We start from the raw sequence: 20,351 nt of genomic DNA, 5'->3' as shown, positions 1-20,351 counted from the left end.
TACTCCTCAGAGGCACAGACTCGGTTGGGCCTGCGTTTTGTGCCGTTTCCAGGTCCGAGCAGCTCAGGTGATGAGGTGTTTGGCGAGCGCGGTCGCTGCGACTTATCGCCTCCCCCGTCCCTGCTGCTAGGTTTTCTGGGTGTACAACCGGCGCACCTTCTCAGGCGGATGTTGACCGTCCAGAACCCCAAGAAGTCTTAGCAAAGAAGCCTGCTTGCAGTTTTGTAGATAATGCCTCTCTGGGGCTGCGATTGCCCCCTTCCGGCTCTGGCTGCCTGTCACCGGAGGGGGAAGGTCTGCAGCCGGCTATCTCTGTTCAGTCCTTTGTTCTGTGCACGGGCCTGGCGGTGTCTTAGGTTAGGGCTGGCTTTTCGCGTGGCAGCTACCCCACAGTCTGGTTTGCTAGCCCAAGTTAGTTCGCTCAGATTGCCCTCGGGGCATTCAGGCCAGCTCCTTACTCTAAGCGATGCAGCCCGCGCCTCCCTGCCCAGCCCCCGCTTGCCAGTGGCGGGTGCAGGCGTCTGCGCTGCTTCTCCGCTGGAGGAGTTACCATTGGGCTGTAATCTGTGGGGTTTAATTATTTATTTTTTTTCCCTCCCTGTTATGCTGCCCTCTGTGCTTCCAAGGCTCGCCACAGACTCGGCAGCGAGAGTGTTTCCTGGTGTTTGGAAACTTCTCCCTTTTTAAGAATCCCCTCCCGGAATGGAGCTCCGTCCCTACCTCTTTTGTCTCTTTTTTTTGTCTTTTATATTTTTTCCTACCTCCTTTTGAAGACAATGGGCTGCTTTTCTGGGTGCCTGATGTCCTCTGCCGGCATTCAGAAGTTGTTTTGTGGAATTTACTCAGCGTTTAAATGTTCTTTTGATGAATTTGTGGGGGAGAAAGTGGTCTCCCCGTCCCATTCCTCCATCTTAGCCATCTTAGGACTGCCCTTCATGTCCAGTTCTAACTGTTGCTTCTTGACTCTCATACAGGTTTCTCAGAAGACAGGTAAGGTGGTCTGGTATTCCCATCTCTTTGAGAATTTTCCACAGTTTGTTGTGATCTCCAACAAGGTTTGTGATCAAAGGTTTTAGCATCTTCAATTGAGTCAATTAGGTGTCTTTCTGAAACTCCCTTGCTTAAACTGTTCATTGAAGAAGGCCTCTTGTCTCTCCTTGCTATTCTCTGGGACTCTGCACTCAGTCATGTATATCTCTCCCTTTCTCCCTTGCCTTTTGCTTTTCTTCTTTCGTCAGCTATTTGTAAGGCCTTCTCAGACAATCACTTTGCTTTCTTGCATTTCTTTCTCTTGGGGATGAGTTTGGTCACTGCCTCGTGTACAGGGCTACAAATCTCTGTCCATAGTTCTTCAGGCACTTTGTCTACCAGATCTAATCCCTTGAATCTATTTGTCACCTCCACTGTATAATCTTAAGGGATTTGATTTAGGTCGTATCTGAATGGCCTAGTGGTTTTCCCTAGTTTCTTTGTTATTGTTGTTCAGTCGCTCGTTCCTGTCTGACTCCTTGCAACCCTGTGGACTGCAGCACACCAGGCTTCCCTGTCCTTCACCATCTCCCAGAGTTTGCTCAAACTCGTGTCCATTGAGTTGATGATGCCCTCCAACCATCTCATCCTCTGTCACCCCCTTCTCCTCCTGCCTTCAATCTTTCACAGGATCAGGGTCTTTTGTAATGAATAGACTCTTTGCATCAGATGGCCAAAGTATTGGAACTTCAGCTTTCTTCAAATTAAGCCTGAATTTTGCAATAAGGAGCTCATGATCTGAGCCAGGTCTTGTTTTTGCTGACTGTATAGAGCTTCTCAATCTTTGGTTGCAAAGAGCGTAATCAATCTGATTTTGGTATTGACCATCTGGTGATGTCCATGTGTAGAATTGTCTCTGGTGTTGTTGGAAGAGGGTGTTTGCTACAACCAGAGTGTTTTTTTCACACTGTTGGTTAAATAAAAGAATGAAAGGGGAGTACCCAAGTGGTTAGGATTCGGTGCTTTCACTGCCTTAACCCAGGTTCAATCCCTGGTTGGGAAACAGAGATCCCACAGGTTGCAAGGCGTGGCCCAAAACAAAACAAAACAAAAGACAAACCACTAAGCACTCCTCAGCAGCCCAGGGTCACACACACACACATGCACAAACACACACACGTGCTCCCAGCCACCCTTCACTTGGCCATGTGTCCAGCCTGGACCACTCCTGCCCCTAACTATAATGAGAGAAACTGAAGGGACCTCTCCAGCCCTGGGAGGCAGGCTGTGCTGGGGGCCCTCTGTGGGGGGTGGGGTGCTGTGTGTGTCCCTCTCGGTCACTCCTGAGCCCAGGCTGGACCCGTGGGTGCTTAGGGAGGAGCTGCTGAGCAAGCCTGAGACAGTCACTGTGCCTCCAAGGGCCATGAAGGGCCCAAAGGAGGGAAAGTCCACAAGGGCAGGTTTGGAAGGCTGTCAGGAAAGGCCCTGAGTGCCAGGTGTCAGAGTCTAGGCTGCCACTGTGGATGCAGAGCTGGTTGAAGTCTTTGAACAGGAGACTGGCGTGATGAAGACAGCTTTTGAGCATAGTCAGCTTGCAGGTGTGCCTGATGGACCAGAGAGGGGAGCTTTCCTCACAGGTCGCAGAGGGCAGGAAGGGGTCAACGCACAGGACTCCAGGAGTGGCATGAAGGAAGGGGTTGGATGGTGGGTCAGGCGTCGAGGTAGAATCAATAGGATCTGCACACACAGAGGGATGAGGGAAGAGCATGTCCGTAATCGGCTCTGGGTTAGGAACGGTTAAGAGGGGGTGGGCCTTTACAAGGATAAGGCAGCGCAGCTCCACTCTGTCCAGAAGTCCCCAGCCTTTACATCTGGTGCTTCTTGAAGACCAAGTAAGGCTGTTAGGGAATTAGGTCTGCAACTCATGAAAGGGACCCTTTTCCTTTATTTCTTTCAGAAAGAGCCCTGTTGCAGCCCAGTGGGACTAAATGGAAAGGGTTCTTTTGTGTGAGTTGAGTCCCTGAATCTGAGGAAGTAGGGGTCCCTGCATGTGAGGAAAATTCCTGCAGGGATATCTCTTGAACTCCTTCAGTTTTCGCTAGTGAGTTTTTGACCAAAACAAGTTCATCTGTTAAATAGGGAACAAGAAAGGGGCATATGATGAATGAGCAAATGTCTATATGATAGGATTATACTTTTTTTTTTTTTTAGCTGCACCATGCTGCTTACAGGACCAGGGGGTGAACCAGGCCATGTCAGCGAAAGTGCTGAGTCCTAACCACTGAACCACCAGGGAATTCCCTAAGCTCAATTCGTATTTGAGCACTGAAGTCAATTAGTAGCTGATAATATTAAGAGCCTGTTTCTAAGAAAAGACTTAAAACTTTGTTTTTCTTGAAATTCAGAACTACATGGAATCTATATCATCTATCATTACCTCCTTCTGCATTCCCTGCCTCCCATCCCCTTAGGAACCACCCCTCAACCTTCCTTCCTGTGTCTCCACAGATATGTGTTCCATCACTGAAAAAGCGGAGAAAAAACAGGTCCTGCAAGACCACCCTCCCTGGACCCGAGCCTCACTCTGTAACCCCTGTAGCAGCCTCCTCCCTGCACTGCCTGCCTCCCATCCTCCTCTGAACTTGCTAGTCAGGCTTCACCCCACCGTACCCTGCAGCTGCTTTTGCAGAGGTTAACAATCTTCCCCTAGTTGGATGGCATCACTGACTCAATGGACGTGATTTTGAGTAAACTCCAGGAGTTGGTGATGGACAGGGAGGCCTGGCATGCTGCAGTCCATGGAGTTGCAAAGAGTTGGACACAACTGAGCAACTGAACTGAACTGAACTGAACGATCTTCCCCAAGCCTAGGTTTTCACCCCTCTGTTACCATTTCTGATTATTCCTCCACCTGCCTCATAACTCTTTCCATCTCCTCCTTTGCCTGCCCTTTAAACGCTGATTTTCTAGCATTCACGGGGTGTGAATGCCTTCTATGCCTTCTCATAGATGTACCTGCAGGTACGAGCAGATAAAAACAGACTTCCCAAACACATGCCACACACCTGATGACTCAGGAATACCTTCTTGCTCCTGAACTGGTCAGCTCAGCCCCAGCTCCCAGGTAGCAGCTGCTTCGCAGCCACCTAGACATTTGTGCTGAGCTGCGTCAGGGACCAGCCTGACACCACCTTTTCACCTGCCTGCCTGCTGTCTTGAGTGCTCTGCTTGGGAAAAAGTAGCGCCTTCCAGGGCGAATGTGGGAGTTGTCACAGCGTCTTCGTCTCAAGTCCTGGTGGCTCAGACAGTAAAGAACCCACCTGCCACTGCAGGAAACTTAGGAGACACAGTCTTGACCCCTGAGTCGGGAACATCCCCTGGAAGAGGAAACGGCAGCCCACTCCAGTATCCTGCTAGGAAATCCCTTGGACAGAGGAGCCTGGTGGGCTACAGTCTATGGGGTCGCAGAGCCGGACACAACTGAGCGACTAACACTTTCATATTCCGGTGGTCACAGTCTGGGGCCTCTCCCTCTGGCTGCCTCGTAGCTGACACGCACCCCTCAGACAGCAGCAGCTCACCCCCTGCCCACCCGCTGCCTGTCCAGTCCTGCCCTTGAGCACAGGACGGCTTCTCCGCGTTATAAAGCCAGGCAACTGTGTCTGTGCTCAAACTAACCCATCTCTCAGTGGGTTAGTTCATCTCTTCTGGCACCTCTGGATCCATCTTTTCCTCTCTGATTTTACAGCAGAAACCCTCCCCTCAACACACTCACACAACAGACACAGACACAACAGACGTATTACCAAACCAAAGTTCGGTCACCTGAAAAGCAAATTCACTCGACTGACACCAGATCATGGTGAAGGAAAGTACAGCATTTATTTCAGGGTGCCAAGCAAGGGAGTGGAAGACAAGCCTCAGATCTGCCGCACTTTGGTCTTTGAATGAGGGTCTTTTTTTAAGGGGGAGAACAGAGAGGCTGGAATTAAGCATCATCTTGTGACATTTCATAATCATAGTTTCAACAGTCAGGAGGTTTCTGGCTTATGGTTCTCTCCAGGTGGTCCGTGCCTGTTAGCTCATCTTGCCCCGGAGACACAACCTGAGTTTGTGCGTGAATGATGAAATATCTATGATAGCAAATTTAGCACCTTAACCATGTCATCAACAACAGGGTATTAGTCATCTGACTGGTTGATTAGTGTTTAGTTAATCCATTCTGAAGGAGATCAGCCCTGGGATTTCTTTGGAAGGAATGATGCTAAAGCTGAAACTACAGTACTTTGGCCACCTCATGCGAAGAGTTGACTCATTGGAAAAAACTCTGATGCTGGGAGGGATTGGGGACAGGAGGAGAAGGGGACGACAGAGGATGAGATGGCTGGATGGCATCACTGACTCGATGGATGTGAGTCTGAGTGAACTCCGGGAGTTGGTGATGGACAGGGAGGCCTGGCGTGCTGCACTTCATGGGGTCGCAAAGAGTCAGACACGACTGAGTGACTGAACTGAACTGAACTGAACTGAACATGGAGTTGAGGCTTCTCAGGTGGCTCAATGAGGGGGGCTCAGTTTCAGATACATGCCAACACAGCCTTCCCAAAGCCAGGCTGCCACCAGCCTTCATATTCCTATCTATGCACTCTGAGCCTCTGGAAGGTGCCACCTCTCCCATCTGGAGGCGTGATTCAGGGCTTCAGGCTTTCCAGCACCTGGTGCCATCCCACCCCTGCCCTGCCTGGAGCTCCACATGTACCCAGCTGTGAGCTGTGGGCTGTGGCGTGCCTGCCCCCTGCACTCCTGGCAGCCCAGCTGGGCTCCTGAGCACAGCACCTAGACCAGCATCAGAGTGGGTTACTTGATGTCTGTCATCATAGTCTTTCTTTTCCCAAAAGGGATGCATGAAGAGGGTTCAGACACTCGGCCAGTGCTAGCACTGTCGTGGGGGGTTTTGCTCCAACAACAAGCACTGACTCCATCTCCTCTCTCTGATCCAGTGTCGAGCATCCACGGCATTCAGGAAGTGGGCCCCCCTGATGCTCAGCTCCTGAGGCTGGATAACATGCTGCTGGCCGAGGGCATGTCCAGGCCTGAGAAGCGAGGGAGGGGAGCATCGGCAGCGGCCAACGCAGCAACGCCAGGAGGCCATCCAAACGAGGGTGGCCTTGAGCACTCTGACTACAGGGCCAAGCTGTCCCAGATCCGACAGCTGTACCACTCGGAGCTAGAGAAATATGAACAGGTGATTTTCTGCATGAAGAGCTTCTATCATGGGAGCGCACATTTGTCAAAGGAACCCATGGAGTACAAACTGCCTTCCCTTGGCAGCATCAAGCAGAGAGCCCACGAGCTTGGTCTCATAGCAGAGGTGGCTGATTTGACCCCAGCCCCTTGCCATCATTTCTCAGTAGCCAGCCTGCATGAGAGGCTTGGGGGGCAGGTGGCCGGTCCCACCCGGGACCCTAGGCCAGCCTGCTAGGTGGTCACCAGCTAGCACGTTGTCCCCACCCCAGGCCTGCCGTGAGTTCACCATGCACGTCACCAACCTCCTCCAGGAGCAGAGCAGGATCAGGCCCGTCTCGCCCGCGGAGATAGAGCACATGGTGGGGATCATCCACGGCAAGTTCCACAGCATCCAGATGCAGCTGAAGCAGAGCACCTGTGAGGCTGTGCTGGCCCTGCGCGCGAGGTTCCTCGACGCCAGGTCAGGCCCTCCCCCCAACCTCTGACCTCAGGAAGGGAAGCAAGTCCTGCACTGGTTTGGGTCTGAGTTACAGGAGCCTCCCAGCCTAGGCAGGGGCTCTGACCACGGCTGCAGGGGGCGGCCCTCACACAGCCTCCAGGAAGGCTAGGAAGTGCTGACCGCAGCTGTCACAGCCTCTAGGAGATCAGAGATGGGGATGAGGCCCCACGGACGATCACCGGCTGAGGCTGTCTGTCTTCTCAGGCGTAAGCGGCAGAATTTCAGCAAGCAAGCCACAGAGGTGCTGAATGAATACTTTTATTCCCATCTGAGCAACCCATACCCCAGCGAAGAAACCAAAGAGGAGCTGGCCAGGAGGGGTGGCATCACGGTCTCCCAGGTGATGGTCCTTTCCTGCCACACCTCCCTGAACCCGAAAGGGACACCCAGGGAGGTTCATCACACGTGTGGTGCAGGAGCCAGACGTGGTGTGCAGCCACAGCCAAGCACGCGCAGTGCAGCCTCGGAGCTGGCTGGCTGGGCTCAGGTCCCGGGTCTGGGCTACGAACCCGGACCTCAGGCAGGAAGCCATACCTACCCTCCCACGCTCCCTGACGCAATGGGTGTGGAGTGTGCGGTCCTGCCACCACTGAGGACAACATTTAGGAGTGATCCTTGGTGAACTGTAGTTGTTAGGGATTTTTTTTTAAACCTTACATTCTTTATTGATGTATTTGGTTTTGGCTGGGCCGGGTCTTCACTGCTGTGCAGGCTTCTGTCTAGTCGTGGTGGGCAGGGGCTACTCACCATTGGGGGGCCCGGGCTTCTCCTTGCAGTGGCATCTCTTTTGTGGAGCACGGCTCTAGGGCAAGTGGGCATCAGTAGTCGTGGCTCCCGGGCTCCAGAGCGCAGGCGCAGTAGTTGGGACACATGGGCTGAGCTACTCCACGGCATGTGGGATCTTCCTGGACCAGGGATCAAACCAGTGTCTCCTGCGTTGGCAGGTAGATTCTTTACCACTGAACCGCCAAGGAAGCCCAGTCGCTAAGATTTCATGTCCTCATATCAGAGGGGTGTGCTGTGTTCTGTAAGATGGATGGGGTGTAAGCTTAGGAGAAGAAAAAGAACTTGGAGCAAAATTAGGACTGAAAGTGATAGACCAGCTCCTGTGCAAAAGTACCAGTTCAGTTATCCTGGAATAAATTCAGGCGTGTGCATCACCTGCTAGTTGCTCAGACAGTCCAGTGTGTGAGTCTGGGGGCACAAGACAGGCAACAGCTGGCTCCAGATGGGAAACAGAAGCGCAGGCTGGAGAAGAGACCCGGACAACTTCGGACCATATTGGGATGACTGTTCATCTCAGTGGGATTGGGGTGGGGTCGGGGCTAAGGCGAGAGCCCAAGAAATACGTCAGAAGGTTTTGTTGTTTGTCTTATTGATTTTTATCGTGTTGGGTCTTTGCTGCTTTGCACCGGCTTTCTCTAGCTGCAGAGAGTGGGGGCTACCCTAGCCGTGCTGTGGGCCTGCTCATCGGGTGGCTTCTCTTGCTGTGGAGCTCCACAACACAGGTGCTCTGGCTTGGGCTTAGTTGCTCTGAGGCATGTGGGATCTTTCTGGACCAGGGATTGAACTCATGTCTCCTGCATTGGCAGGTGGACTCTTAACCACTAGGGCACCAAGGAAGCCCTTTCAAAAGGTTTTACAATGAGAACAGTTAAGTGCAGGCAGGCCACAAGTGAGAGACCAGACCAGGCAACACCCACGGGGCAGCGTGGGGGTCGGCGCCCGCCTCTGACTGCAGAGAGGGCCATCAGGGGCCTGGACACAGTAGGCTGGCCCTCCCCCTCCCCCTGTGCTGAGGGGGAGGCTGAGTCACCACCCTCTGCACCAGCCCCCTTGGAGTCCGGCAGCACCTTGGGGGCAGCGGCGCTCGGGAGGCCTGCAGGGTCACACCGGTGTCCTCACTCACCCGGAACTGCCGTGGTGTCCTCAGCACTTCGGCCAGAGCTGAAGTGAGGCCTATGCCTCTAGGACCTTGAGGCCCAGAAGAAGCGGGAGGCCTGGCAGCCCATCTGTCCCCAGGAGCAGTTGTCTGGAAAGAACCAGATTCACTTCAGGGCCTGCCACATCAGAGAGCAGGCGGGTCTGGGGTCTAAACTTCATCTGAGGAGAGAGTTTGTGACAAACAAAGGTTTGAAGAGCTCTGGCCACGTTCCAGTGGCTGGGCCCTGACATCCCCACCCACCCACCAGCAGCCGGATTCTGTCCTGGGACCCCTCCCCGCTGTGGCGGCTCCTCGGTAGAAATGGCAGACAGCTGAGTAGGGCTCCAAACGCGGTGCGCTGTGAGGTTCACTTAGGGAGAAAATAGTGGAGCAACATTGGGCGAACAGTGTTGCAGACGAGACCACGGATGTTTTCAGGAAGGATCAGCTGCAACTGCAGGCTGAGGAGGCCCGAGGGGGAAGGACAGGAGAGCTGAGCCCGTGGACAGGGCATTGGGTGGAAACTTGAGTGGCTACAGCTACATGGACCAAAGGGGCCAGAGGGACTGGGCAGGGAGTGGCCGGTGACGCCGAGCTGTGGCTACCCTTGCAGAGAGGGCATCTCGCTCCTGTCCAAGGCGCTGGGACAGACCCTGTAGGGAGGGCAGACCCCAGCCTGAACCAGCTCCCCCGCAGACACCCACTCGGAAAGTCTGCTCTTTGTCCCTCTAAAATGCCAGTTGAGTTCAACGTGGAAAACCGCTCACAAACATTCTTCTGCAAACTTCAGCACAGACGTGTGGGTGCACTCCTTGGAGGTAAGTGGGAGCCAGGTGCTTACCTGGCTTGGTTGCGAGCAGATCACACTCAACACTGAGGGCAGGAGAGTTGAGAGCAGGGAACACACATGGGGCTTTTTCTGTCCATGGTTGACATTGAGAGGATTACAGAGAGACATTAAAGAAACTAATTTTTAAAGGAGAAAAGGTCATCCACAGTCCTGCCATGCAGTTCAGCTGTGTGTTTCTGTTCATGAAAATGCACACGTCTCATGTGTGCATGAACCTGCAGGCCCAGGCGCCCCACTTGGGGATACACGGTGTTTCCAGCTGTGCACGTCTCCATGCTCATACAGCTGGGCGCTGTCCAGCCTCTCAGCCAGCCAGGGACGTTTTCGTTGTCACAGCTCTTGAGGGGAGGAGAAGGCGCGCCTGGCCTCCTGCGGTGGAGACCAGGGATGCTGCTCAGCACCCCCAGGGCCCAGGACAATCCACAGGGAGGAGCCCTGCCCCAGAGGGCTCGTGCAGATGTGCAGTCAGAGCTGGGCCCCTGGGCTGGCTCCGTGCTCACGAGATGTGTGTGACTGCAGCTCCCTCCCAACCAGCTTCGAGGACTGAAGGCTGCCTGCGCTCCGCGCTCAGCTCCTTCCCCTGCTCCATCAGATGGTCCTTTATCCTTTGATAAGTTTTGGATTTGACTGTGTTCTTTGCTTCAATCGCATTCCCAGAAACGCGGTTCCTGGTGCATGTGTCCTGCACCAGGATTCAGTCTGTTGCCTGCAGTGAGCAGACACTGGTCTCTCCAAGCGTGTGACACGTGCCTGCCCTGCTCCCACCTCCATCCTCAACCCAGTTCCAGCAGCGCCTGGTCCTCAAGCAACGCAGCTCCTCCCTCTCTGTAAGCCACACCAACTCCAGGGCGCCCCCAACACACAGCAGACATTTCCCTGTGCCCAGGGTTCATCAGTGCCAGCTTCACAGTCTTAGCCTCTCACCCCGTCCCGGGGCCACGCACTGTCACGCAGCAACGCCCCCTCCTTGAGTGTCTCATTGCTCCATCAGCTTTTCCAGTGACTTCTGTCTCTGTGTGTCCACAGGTCTCCAACTGGTTCGGCAACAAAAGAATTCGGTATAAAAAGAACATGAGGAAGTTTCAAGAAGAGGCTACCATCTACACAGCCAAGACAGCAGTGGACGCCACAGAAGTCAGGGGCCCAGGGCGCCAGGCCAGCCCCCCATCGATGTCCCACTCCAGTGAGTGGGACAGAGAGCCGGGCTTGGCGGCCCCCCGAGGCTGAGTGCACCGAGCTGCATCCGAGGCAGCCGCAGGCCCCTGCACACGCCTCTCCCCTCTGCTCACACTGTGGGGTTTCCATTCCCACAAGTCACACAGCCCCGCCGGCTGTGCAGGCGCCGTGGGGACAGAAGGTGCACCCCAGAAGGCTGGCCTCCCCACCCACACAGGCTGCAGGAGGGCTGGGAGCCGCGAGAGTCACGTTCACGGCCTCCTCCTGACCCAGGGGCTGGCGAGTCCCACCTGCAGCGTCGCTGCGCCTCCCGGGGCGGGAATGCTGGTCCTGACCCTCTGACCCCTGCAGGCTCCTCTGGCCCGTTTCCGCTGACCGGCCCCGGGGACGCACTTATCCGCCTGCAGACGCTGGCCTGCCTCCAGCCCACCCCCCGGGAAGGCGGCCTTCTGGCCCAGGTGAGTCTGTGGCCCAACCCCGAGGCCTGTGGGGTCCCCGACCCAGTGACGAGCAGGCCTGGAGCCCCCGTGGGTGTCTGGTCCTCGGGACTTTGGTCTCCGCAGGCTCTCGTGAAGGGCATGACGACCAGCTGGGCCTGCCAGGCCGTCATCACGGGGATGGTGCAGGCAGGCGGAGCCCCTCCAGGGCACCTTGGGCACAGAGGGCCACTCACCAGAGACCTCAGTCCTCACAGGACTCAGTGGGCATGGCAGGCTCTGCCTGTTGGGAAGGGGCCCTCCCTCCCCGAGGAGGCAGAGGGTGGGGTGGGAAAACGAGGCCCTGATGGTCTGAAGGTGCAGCCCCCGAGCTCAGAGCCTTCAGCATGCCTCACCGTCCCGGCCACCCCCTCCGCTGGCACCCAGCTGGGCCAGAGTGAAGGTCCATTTTGGCGACTGGGAAGAGCATGGGCCTCGGATCCCGACTCTCAGGATGTGCCCTCAGGAACTTTCTCAGAGTGCGGGACACCATCCCTCTCGAGGGCCCTGGAGCCTCCTGGCCCCCCACTGACAGCCACCGCGGGGGCAGCTAGGGGGCCTGGCCCCACACTCAGTGCTGTCCTGCGGAGCTATGCAGGTACAGGTGTAACACGGGCACGCAGCAGTGGGCAGGGTCTTACGCAGCCAGACTGTTTGCTTCAGAGACAAATCTCCCTCCTCAGTGTACCCCTCTTAAAGATGCAGGGAATGGATGTCCCCTGGTGCAGGGCATGCCGTCACCATGGCAACCCCACAGCCCACAGTGAGCACCTGGCAGAGCCAGCACTCTGTTGTCACCAGGTGGCCAGTTCATCCTGCCCTGCACGTGCCCAAGGCCCAGGGCCGCGACCACAGTAGGAGCAAGCCTGTGAGAGTGACTCAGTGTGAGGGGTCCGTGGACCGGGGGCCGGGTCCTGTCGGCCCCACGGAGTAAGTGGGAAAGCGTGGGATGTGGTGTGCACACCCAGCTGTGCCCCAGTCCCCTGGCGTGGGCAGGCACAGATGCTCTTCCCGAGAGAAGGTCTCCAGGCTGAGCACCCCGCTCCCCTACCACCCCCCACCCCGCTGGGCGCCGACTCCTCAGCCCTGAGCTGCCCTTTGGCTCCCAGGCCCACACTGGGCCCCAGCCTGTCACCTCCCAGGCCTGCCCGGTGAGTCCTCCCCTCCTCACTCACGTCTTCCTGCTGAGGTCACAGGCCTGCGGAGCCCGCCCGAGGGCAGAGCGTGTCCCCCTGCGGCCAGCGTCCCCGCCCCAGGCGCTTTCAGACTGAGGCTGAGTGCAGCAGCGCTGGCCTCCCGATTCTCTTGCCCAGCACTGTCCTCAGGCACGTGTGGGAGGTAACAGCTGTGGGGAGAGGGGGAAGGGAGCAGGGTCTTGGGCATCGAGGGGCTGGATGAAGGCAGGAAGGTTCAGCCTGTTCAGGAAAGTTTGAGAGTGAGAGGGGAGAAGGGGAGCTTGTACATCATTGCTCTCACGGGCTGCACACAGGACTCACCTTGGAGCAGACAGCCATCATCAACAGTGGTTTCCATGATGGTGTGGGGTCTGTGGACGAACACCCCACGGTCACGTGTGCCCAGTACATCCCCCCCAGCCAGCGGCCATGGGCCCTCCCATGTCAGGCGGGTCCTGCTGGGTTCCTGAACCTCTTGCTGCTCAGCACATCTCGCCAGGGTCTTTCAGGGCCCACTGTTAGCTCCGGGCCTGCCTGGGTCTCCCTCCCCCTCAGAGCACGTGCCACGGTGCCCCGTCCCTCCCCTGCCAGCGCCCCGCCAGCGGAAGCCAGACCCCGCCAAGGAAGCACAGCCATGTGGAGGCCAGCTGCACCTCAGGGCAGAGCCCTGCGCCCCCTGGTCCCCTGGCTCCTCTCACAGTCCTCAGCACGTTCTAAGGGACGTGGAGGCTGGACGGGCCACCAGTCTTCACGCACACCCCCCACACTGAGTCCTGTCTGTCTTTTCAGCCCAGGAGCGGCTGGCAGGTGAAGCAAATGCCAACCACTTCACCCGCTGGCAACCCCGGCAGTGTCCCCTCAGACGCATCTAATCAAGTGTTGGGGCGAGCAGAAAAGAGGACGCTGTGACCTGCCGCGGTTCCCTGGCCCTCGAGTTCCTTCAAAACCCCAGAGCTGACAGCAGAGGGCGCTCCCTAAGCCGCCGGCCAGACACACTGACTCCCCGCTTATCAGCTGGGATTTGAAACAGCTTGAGATGCTGCTTGCTCTCCCAACTCTTGTTTTTATATTTATACATATATATATACATACATATAGTAATTTTATGATTAAGACTAGGAACTATTTCTACAAGAAATTCTGGCACCAATTCTGCCATTAAAATTTTGAACTGATTTTAATTTTGCCACCGTTCACCCCAGATTTGTTGCGGGCAGTGGCTGACGACGCCAAGTGCAGTTGCTCGAGTTGTGACCTTTTGCTCACTGGTCCGTCCCGGTGCCAACTCGCCCAGACACTGCCTCCCACCCTGACTTGTGTTATGAATATGCAGTTTTGGTTTAAGTCTGTTGTGAGCTCAGGGTTTTACCAGAATTAGTTTGGCACTTCTCTTTCTTCCGTTAATACAAGTTCTACCATTTTCGGCTGAAATGTCATTCGAGACAATAAACTTCCCAAGCGCTTTCCTGCCTCTGTGCTCTTGAAATCCCGCTGGCCTGAGGTTCGGTGCTCAGCGTGCCCCGCCTCCCAGGCGTCCCTCGGTCCCCTCACCTGGTTCCTCCTCTGCTTCAGCCTTGGCGGCGGGAGGGGGCGGCGGGGGGGGCGCCCTGGCCTTCGCTCCGCTCCGTCTTCTCTTCCTCTTCCCCTCCCTGTGAGTGAAAATGGTAGAGCTGGGGGACTTCCCTGGCGGTCCAGTAGCTAAGACTCTGGGCTTCCAATGCAGGAGGCCCAGGTTCTCTCCCTGGCCAGGGACCTGGATCCCACGGGCCACAGCAGAGTTCACATGCCACACCTAGAGGTGCCCCATGCCACAGCCGAGGCCTGGCGCAGCCAGAACAAGCAGGCAGGGCTGGGCTGTTGGGAGAATTAAATGAGCCTGGACTGGGGACATCTCAGGGCCCTGAGCAAATATGTTGCATCTGCCCATCAGTCTACGTCACCAGGGCCCTGACCCCACACTACGACTAGCCCCTGAGTTTCTGTCCAGAGGGTTCTTCTCTGCACACAGTGTGTTCCAACTCCCACACGCCTCCACACAGGTCACCCCAGATCCTGGCTATTTGACTGCGTTCTCCTGGTTCTTGGCCTCCCAGCACCGCCGTGTCTCCCTCCTGTCCCCGCCCCCTCCTGTCCCCGCCCCCTCCTGTCCCCGCCCCTCCCTCCTGTCCCCGCCCCTCCCTCCTGTCCCCGCCCCTCCCTCCTGTCCCCGCCCCCTCCTGTCCCCGCCCCCTCCCTCCTGTCTCTCACCGCCCCCTCCCTCCTGTCTCTCTCCGCCCCCTCCCTCCTGTCTCTCTCCGCCCCCTCCCTCCAGTCTCTCTCCGACCCCTCCCTCCTGTCTGTCTCCGCCCTCTGCGGTGCCACCACTGTGGTGTTGATGCTCCAGTGAGGGGTGCAGACAGGAAACGAGGTGCAGGAGTAAAAGTCCGCCGGGCCCAGCCATGCAGCATGGCAGGATCACAGCCTACACCCCGAAAGGCTGAGCACAGTAGTCTCCAGAAATCAGAGGACCTCAGCCTCCGCCCTTCTGGCTTACATCCACCTGCCCACCCTTACCGTCACAGCCACAAGCCTGCTGTTACCACACTGCCCTCCACGTCTCCATTTCTGTTTGAGAACAAAGAAATGGATTTCTTTTTTTTTTTTTTTAATATAATTTCTTGGCTGCACTGCACGTCATGTGGGATCTTAGTTCCCTGAGCAGGGATTGAACCCATGCCCTTTGCATTGGAAGCACAGAGTCTTAACCACTGGACCACCGGGGACGTCTCAAGAAATAGATTTGTAGTGAAGGTAATACAGTCTCAGCTGACTCCATCCAGGCCCTGGCCCCTTCTCCACCGGCATCCCCTGCAGACCCATCCTCAGAGTTAGGGTCCTACCGAGATGGTCTGTGATGGTCTGTGTGTCCCTGCGTGCATGTCCCCACTTTCTCCACACACCCTGCCTTTCTCCACATGGTGTATCTTGGAGCGGCCACTGCCTCTGCATCTGGGAAGATCTTCCTCCAGTGAGTGAGCCCCTCGTTCCTGGTACTGGATACTTAGGGTGCTTCCATCTTTGCAGCCCTGGGCCCTCACTGCCCCCCAGCTCAGCAACTCCTGAGTGCCGAGTGCTGGTCAGCGAGCCGCCCCTGGCCTGGTTCTTTGCGTCGTTGCCGCCTCTTTTCTTCCCTGCAGGGCACTGTCGCAGTGCTCAGTCGTATCTGACTCTTTGTGACCCCCTGGACGATAGCCCACCAGGCTCCTCTGTCCATGGGATTCTCCAGGCAAGAATACTGGAGTGGGTTGACATTTCCTTCTCCAGGGGAGCTTCCGGACCCAGGGATGAAACCTGTGTCTCCTGCACAGGCTGAGCTGCCTGGAAAGCCTCAGGGACCAGCCATCAGGACCTCCCCCTGCGCCTGTGACACTTCCACTGCGCACTCCCCCAGCAGGAATGGTTAAGACGCTAGGAAGCCCCAAACCACAGCCTGGAGTAGGGAGAGTCTCAATCGAGGCTGTTGAGCAGCCCACGCAAAAGAAGACCCCCTCCCCGTGAGCAGTCACTTCCCAGTCCCCCTCCCCAGCCCCTGACAACCACTAATCTGCTCTGTCTCCGTGGATTTGCCTGTTCCAGACATCTCACACACAGAGGATCACACAGCATGAGGCCTAAGGGTCCCGCTCCTTCCATTCGGCCTGTTTCCTGGTCGAGCGGGGCACTCTGAGCCACAGGGAGACTGGACGGGATGTTACAGAGGGAGGGCAGCTCAGCTCTGATCTGGCAGCTTGGTGTGTCCACACAGCTGGGCAGAAGCGTCGTGTTCAGGATAGAAACGTGGAAGCCGGGACAAGGACTCACTGTATAGCACAGGGAATTCTGCTCAATGCTGTGTGGCAGCCTGGAGGGGAGGGGAGTTTGGGGGAGAATGGATACATGTATATATCTACGGCCGAGTCCCTTTGCTGTTCACCTGAACATCACAGCATTGTTAACTGGCTATACACCAATGCAAAATAAAAAGTTTTTAAAAATTAAAAGAACTTCTTTTGTAAAGTGAAAGAAATAAAGGAGATATTGCAAAACTTCCAAAAAGAAATTTGGAAGTTCAGTTCAGTTCAGTCGCTCAGTCGTGTCCAACTCTTTGTGACCCCATGAATCGCAGCAAGCCAGGCCTCCCTGTCCATCACCAACTCCCGGAGTTCACTCAGACTCATGTCCATTGAGTCAGTGATGCCATCCAGCCATCTCATCCTCTGTCGTCCCCTTCTCCTCCTGCCCGCAATCCCTCCCAGCATCAGAGTTTTTTCTAATGAGTCAACTCTTCGCATGAGATGGCCAAAGTACTGGAGCTTCAGCTTTAGCATCATTCCTTCGAAAGAAATCCCAGGGCTGATCTCCTTCAGAATGGACTGGTTGGATCTCTCTGCAGTCTAAGGGACTCTCAAGAGTCTTCTCCAACACCACAGTTCAAAAGCATCAATTCTTCGGCGCTCAGCCTTCTTCACAGTCCAACTCTCCACATCCATACGTGACCACTGGAAAAACCATAGCCTTGACTAGACGGACCTTAGTCGGCAAAGTAATGTCTCTGCTTTTGAATATGCTATCTAGGTTGGTCATAACTTTTCTTCCAAGGAGTAAGCGTCCTTTAATTTCATGGCTGCATTCACCATCTGCAGTGATTTAGAAGCCCCCAAATATAAAGTCTGACACTGTTTCTATTGTTTCTCCATCTATTTCCAATGAAGTGATGGGACCGGATGCCATGATCTTCGTTTTCTGAATGTTGAGCTTTAAGCCAACTTTTCCACTCTCCTCTTTCACTTTCATCAAGAGGCTTTTTAGTTCCTCTTCACTTTCTGCCATAAGGGTGGTGTCATCTGCATATCTGAGGTTGTTGATATTTCTCCCGGAAATTTTGATTCCAGCTTGTGCTTCTTCCAGTCCAGCGTTTCTCATGATGGACTCTGCATAGAAGTCAAATAAGCAGGGTGACAATATACAGCCTTGATGTACTCCTTTTCCTATTTGGAACCAGTCTCTTGTTCAATGTCCAGTTCTAACTGTTGCATCCTGACCTGCATACAGATTTCTCAAGAGGCAGGTTAGGTGGTCTGGTATTCCCATCTCTTTCAGAATTTTCCACAGTTTATTGTGATCCACACAGTCAAAGGCTTTGGCAGAGTCAATAAAGCAGAAATAGATGTTTTTCTGGAACTCTCTTGCTTTTTCCTTGATCCAGCAGATGTTAGCAATTTGATCTCTGGTTCCTCTGCCTTTTCTAAAACCAGCTTGAACATTAGGAAGTTCACACAGTTCACGTATTGCTGAAGCCTGGCTTGCAGAATTTTGAGCATTACTTTACCAGCATGTGAGATGAGTGCAATTGTGCGGTAGTTTGAGCATTCTTTGGCATTGCCTTTCTTTGGAATTGGAATGAAAACTGACCTTTTCCAGTCCTGTGGCCTCTGCTGAGTTTTCCAAATTTGCTGGCATATTGAGTGCAGCACTTTCACAGCATTATCTTTCAGGATTTGAAACAGCTCAACTGGAATTCCATCACCTCCACTACCTTTGTTCGTAGTGATGCTTTCTAAGGCCCACTTGACTTCACATTCCAGGATGTCTGGCTCTAGATGAGTGATCATACCATCGTGATTATCTTGGTCTTGAAGATCTTTTTTGTACAGTTCTTCTGTGTATTCTTGCCATCTCTTCTTAATATCTTCTGCTTCTGTTAGGTCCATACCATTTCTGTCCTTTATCGAGCCCATCTTTGCATGAAATGTTCCCTTGGTATCTCTAATTTTCTTGAAGAGATCTCTAGTCTTTCCCATTCTGTTCTTTTCCTCCATTTCTTTGCATTGATCGCTGAAGAAGGCTTTCTTATCTCGTCTTGCTATTCTCTGGAATTCTGCATTCAGATGCTTATATCTTTCCTTTTCTCCTTTGCTTCTCGCCTCTCTTCTTTTCCCAGCTATTTGTAAGGCCTCCCCAGACAGCCATTTTGCTTTTTTGCATTTCTTTTCCATGGGGATGGTCTTGATCCCTGTCTCCTGTATAACGTCACGTACCTCATTCCATAGTTCATCAGGCACTCTTTCTATCAGATCTAGTCCCTTAAATCTATTTCTCACTTCCACTGCATAATCATAAGGGATTTGATTTAGGTCATATCTGAATGGTGTAGCGGTTTTCCCTACTTTGTTCAATTTGAGTCTGAATTTGGCAATAAGGAGTCCATGATCTGAGCCACACTCAGCTCCTGATCTTGTTTTTGTTGACTGTATAGAGCTTCTCCATCTTCGGCTGCAAAGAATATAACCAATCTGATTTTGGTGTTGACCATCTGGTGAGGTCCATGTGTAGAGTCTTCTCTTGTGCTGTTGGAAGAGGGTGTTTGCTATGACCAGTGCATTTTCTTGGCAAAACTCTATTAGCCTTTGCCCTGCTTCATTCCGCATTCCAAGGCCAAATTGACAAAAATCAAGAGAGGATGTCACAAGTCAGAAAGGCAGATCTCAGGAGCAGAAAGTGAAGCCTCACCAGCGTGGCTGGCTCAGTGGAACCACAGGGCCATAAACCAGTTCAAGAAGCGCTCAGAGGCAGAGAGCACAGTCAGTTCTTGAGCACATTCGCAGCAAAAATGTCGCCAGAGGCGGTGGGGTGTGAGAGGGAAACACCCAAGGTGTGGGGAGAGCTGCCAGGCAGGTCCTGAGGGAAGGGAAAGTGGGATGCACCAGGAGAGGTCGTCTGAACCCTGGAGAGGAGGCGGAGAGCACAGGTGCTGGAGAAAACCCTGCAGGGGTGTCCCAGGGGAAACAGACGACGTTGCAACTTGTGTGTCCCTGGCGGCCCTGGCGCTCGCTGCTCACTTGCCCCCTCTCCTGGCCATGGCGTGAAGGCAGCTCTGGGTTGGTTTAGCCTCCAGCTTCCGGCTGGGTCTCCTAGAGGGTTTCAATTTGAGCAAACTCCCTACCTCAAATTCTTCACCTAAAGTCGCACTTTACTAACATTTCATATTACATTACTCAAAAAATGCCCGAAATGCGGCCACACGACAGTAATCGAACTATAAGGATTACAGGAGCTCAGAGGAATCGCCCTGCCGGCAGAGCGGGAGCTGATGGCGCCTGCATGCAATGGAGAGGACGTTGAGGCCCGGAGGCTTGGTGACCTGTGCCCCAGGCCCCCAGTAAGGAGAGAGGTAGGCAGACCCAAGGCCTTGAGCCTGAAAGCTGATCAGGGGAGACTGCTCATCAGTACAGCGACTCAAGACGGCAATTTTCTAGAATCTATTATTATTAAAAATGCACACACTCTCTCCCTCAGCAGTTTGCCTGCTGATAATTTTCCTACAGGAACATGCAAATGCCTGCAAAATGATGCACTTCCTGCTACATTTTTTGTAATTGCAAGAAAAGGAAAAGAATATTTGTCAGTTGAGAACTATTTGGAGCTTCCCCAATGACTCAGCAGTAATCTGCCTGTGACGCAAGAGAGGCTGGTTTGACCCCTGGGTTAGGAAGATCCCCTGGAGGAGGAAATGGCAAACTACTCCAGTATTCTTGCCTGGAAGAAATCCTGTGGACAAAGGCGCCTGATGGGCTACAATCCATGGGGTCGCAAAGGGTCAGACACGACAGCATAACTAAGCCGGAAGCCCAGGGACTGTTTAATCAGGCGGTTGAGTCATGTAGTGGAATAGTAGACAACCATTAAAAAGCTGAAGACGTTTTTCTCCACAACGTGTTACTGTAAAGAATAGAAAGATAACAATTTGGTACATTTTTTAAAATGAAGTATCCAGATATCTTTGGAAGGAGACACAGGTCACATCCACGACCACTGGGGAAGGAACCAAGGATCGGGGATTGGTGGGAAAGCAGCTCTCTCTTCTCTGTATACCCTTGGGCAGTCTGCATTTCAGAAATCCCTAAGGGCCCGGTGGGCTACAGTTTGTGGGGTCTCAGGAGTCAGACACGACTTAGCAACTGAACAACAACAAAAAGAGGCTTGTGCAGGGAGAGGAGAAGGAGCCCTTGGAACACTG

General features: G+C 54.2%; 1 protein-coding gene across 1 annotated transcript in view; it reads left to right on the top strand.

Annotated features, from left to right (window-relative positions):
- Nucleotides 1-13,851, top strand: part of PBX4 (PBX homeobox 4) — a 63,007-nt gene extending 49,156 nt beyond the window's left edge. Inside the window, exons 3-7 of the mRNA XM_018051502.1 lie at nucleotides 5,970-6,214; nucleotides 6,486-6,676; nucleotides 6,920-7,055; nucleotides 10,516-10,672; nucleotides 11,017-13,851. Coding sequence (XP_017906991.1) covers nucleotides 5,970-6,214; nucleotides 6,486-6,676; nucleotides 6,920-7,055; nucleotides 10,516-10,672; nucleotides 11,017-11,999 — 1,712 coding nt within the window. The 3' untranslated portion in view covers nucleotides 12,000-13,851. The remainder of the gene's footprint in view (nucleotides 1-5,969; nucleotides 6,215-6,485; nucleotides 6,677-6,919; nucleotides 7,056-10,515; nucleotides 10,673-11,016) is intronic.

Source organism: Capra hircus, chromosome 7, assembly GCF_001704415.2.
Source record: "Capra hircus breed San Clemente chromosome 7, ASM170441v1, whole genome shotgun sequence".
Lineage (NCBI taxonomy): Eukaryota > Metazoa > Chordata > Mammalia > Artiodactyla > Bovidae > Capra > Capra hircus.
Note: the sequence above shows the minus strand (reverse complement) of the source record. Positions and strands in the feature narration are given on the sequence as shown.